At 52.9% G+C, this 1,664-nt stretch overlaps 1 protein-coding gene across 3 annotated transcripts in view; it reads right to left on the reverse strand.

Annotated features, from left to right (window-relative positions):
• Positions 1–602: 602 nt before the first annotated feature.
• Positions 603–1,664, reverse strand: part of si:dkey-89b17.4 (zinc finger protein 646) — a 7,009-nt gene continuing 5,947 nt past the window's right edge. For 2 of the 3 annotated variants that reach the window (XM_034894532.1, XM_034894531.1), the window contains exon 4: positions 1,377–1,623. Coding sequence is in view for 1 of the 3 variants with exons in the window: in XM_034894530.1 (XP_034750421.1) it covers positions 736–1,621 (886 nt within the window). In the remaining 2 variants the exon portion in view is untranslated. Of the gene's footprint in view, positions 1,624–1,664 lie in introns of all 3 variants that reach the window. The other variant, XM_034894530.1, reaches the window with a different exon arrangement.

The raw sequence follows: 1,664 nt of genomic DNA on the forward strand, positions 1-1,664 counted from the left end.
CCCCCCCCCCCGCCCCCCTCCCTCCTCCCCCACTGAGGAAATCACCATAGCAACAAGTTCTGACCCACACATCTATGGCGGAGACGCTTTACTGCAGGTGTGTTGTTGTCAAACAGCTGATTTACCGTTAGTACCAGGCACACTGAGAAAAATAATTTTATTTTTATTGTGAAAATTTGACGTTTCCCCCTCAAATTATTCAGATTTTAACGCTCAAATTATTCAGATTTTAACTCTCAAATTATTCAGATTTTAACTCTCAAATTATTCAGAATTTTACTCTCAAATTATTCAGATTTTTACTCTCAAATTATTCAGAATTTTACTCTCAAATTATTCAGATTTTTACTCTCAAATTATTCAGATTTTCACTCAAATTTCACGTTCGGAATATTTTTTGGAAAAAGTAAAATCGTAAAAAAATAATTTCAAAATAGATTTTTTGAATATTTTGAAGGGGGGAAAAAATTCGGATTATTTTAGATAAATGTATATATATAAAAATAAAAGAATTCAGAATAAAAGTCAAATATTTTTCACAATAAAAGTTGGACTACTAAAAAATAAAAAACTCTGCTGTAAAACGATGGATTTTGATTCTGAATCTTTCTCGGCTTGCTAAATTATGTTTTATCTCGTGTGTCTATCGTTATCTCTCTCCAACGACACACACCCGTTCAGAAATAAAGTCCCATGCGGTCCACGGGAACGGGACCCCCTCCCATCCCTCTTCCGCTATATGAAGGGGCCGCCGGGCATACCCAGGAAGTTGGGCGCCGCCATGGCCATGCGGGGGGGCGCCCCCGAGCCGCTCCAGTGCACCTTCATGTGGTGGCGCAGGTTGGACTTGGAGGAGAAGTGCTTGTCGCACTGCTGGCAGGAGAAGGGCTTCTCCTTGGTGTGGATGCGGCGGTGGCAGATGAGCTGCGTGGACACGCGGAACGACTTCCCGCAGTCGGGGCACTGGTAGCGCTTCGGCTCGGTGTGGATCCGCCGGTGGTTCTTCAGGGACATCAGGTTGGGGAACTCCTTCTGGCAGGAGTTGCAGAAGTAGGTGCCGGTCTTGTGGCTGTTCTTGTGGTTGAGCAGCGAGCTGGCGTGGCGGTACGAGCGCCCGCACTGATCGCAGGCGTGGGACTTCATCGGCTCGCCGCGGCCTCTAGGCGTCGCCGCCGCGCCTCCGTGGCCGAGTCCTTGCTCCTGCATCAAGGTGAGGTCCAGGCCGGACCCCCAGCCCAGGTCCTGGGAGCTCCCCGGGCGGGGCTGCTGGGGTCTGGGCTGGCGGGGCGGCGGCGGCGTCTGGCCGTGCGTGATCTCCATGTGGAGCCGGAAGCTGGCCGGCGTGGGGAAGGCGCGCTGGCAGGACCGGCACGTCAGCTCGCGCTGCTTCTGGTGGACGCGGCGGTGGTTGTAGAGCTGCGAGGACACGCGGAAGGCCTTGCCGCAGTCGTGGCAGCGGTGGCGGCGCGTCTCGGAGTGGATGCGGCGGTGGTTCTTCAGGGCGAGCAGGTTGGAGTAGGTCTTCAGGCACACGGCGCAGTGGTAGATGCCGACGGTGTGGGTGTTCTTGTGGTTGAGGAGGGAGCTGGCGTGGCGGTAGGAGCGGCCGCACTGGTCACACCTGTACAGAGACAAACAGGAAGAGACAACACGGGGGGGGGGGG

The sequence above is a fragment of the Etheostoma cragini genome, chromosome 15 (assembly GCF_013103735.1).
Source record: "Etheostoma cragini isolate CJK2018 chromosome 15, CSU_Ecrag_1.0, whole genome shotgun sequence".
Lineage (NCBI taxonomy): Eukaryota > Metazoa > Chordata > Actinopteri > Perciformes > Percidae > Etheostoma > Etheostoma cragini.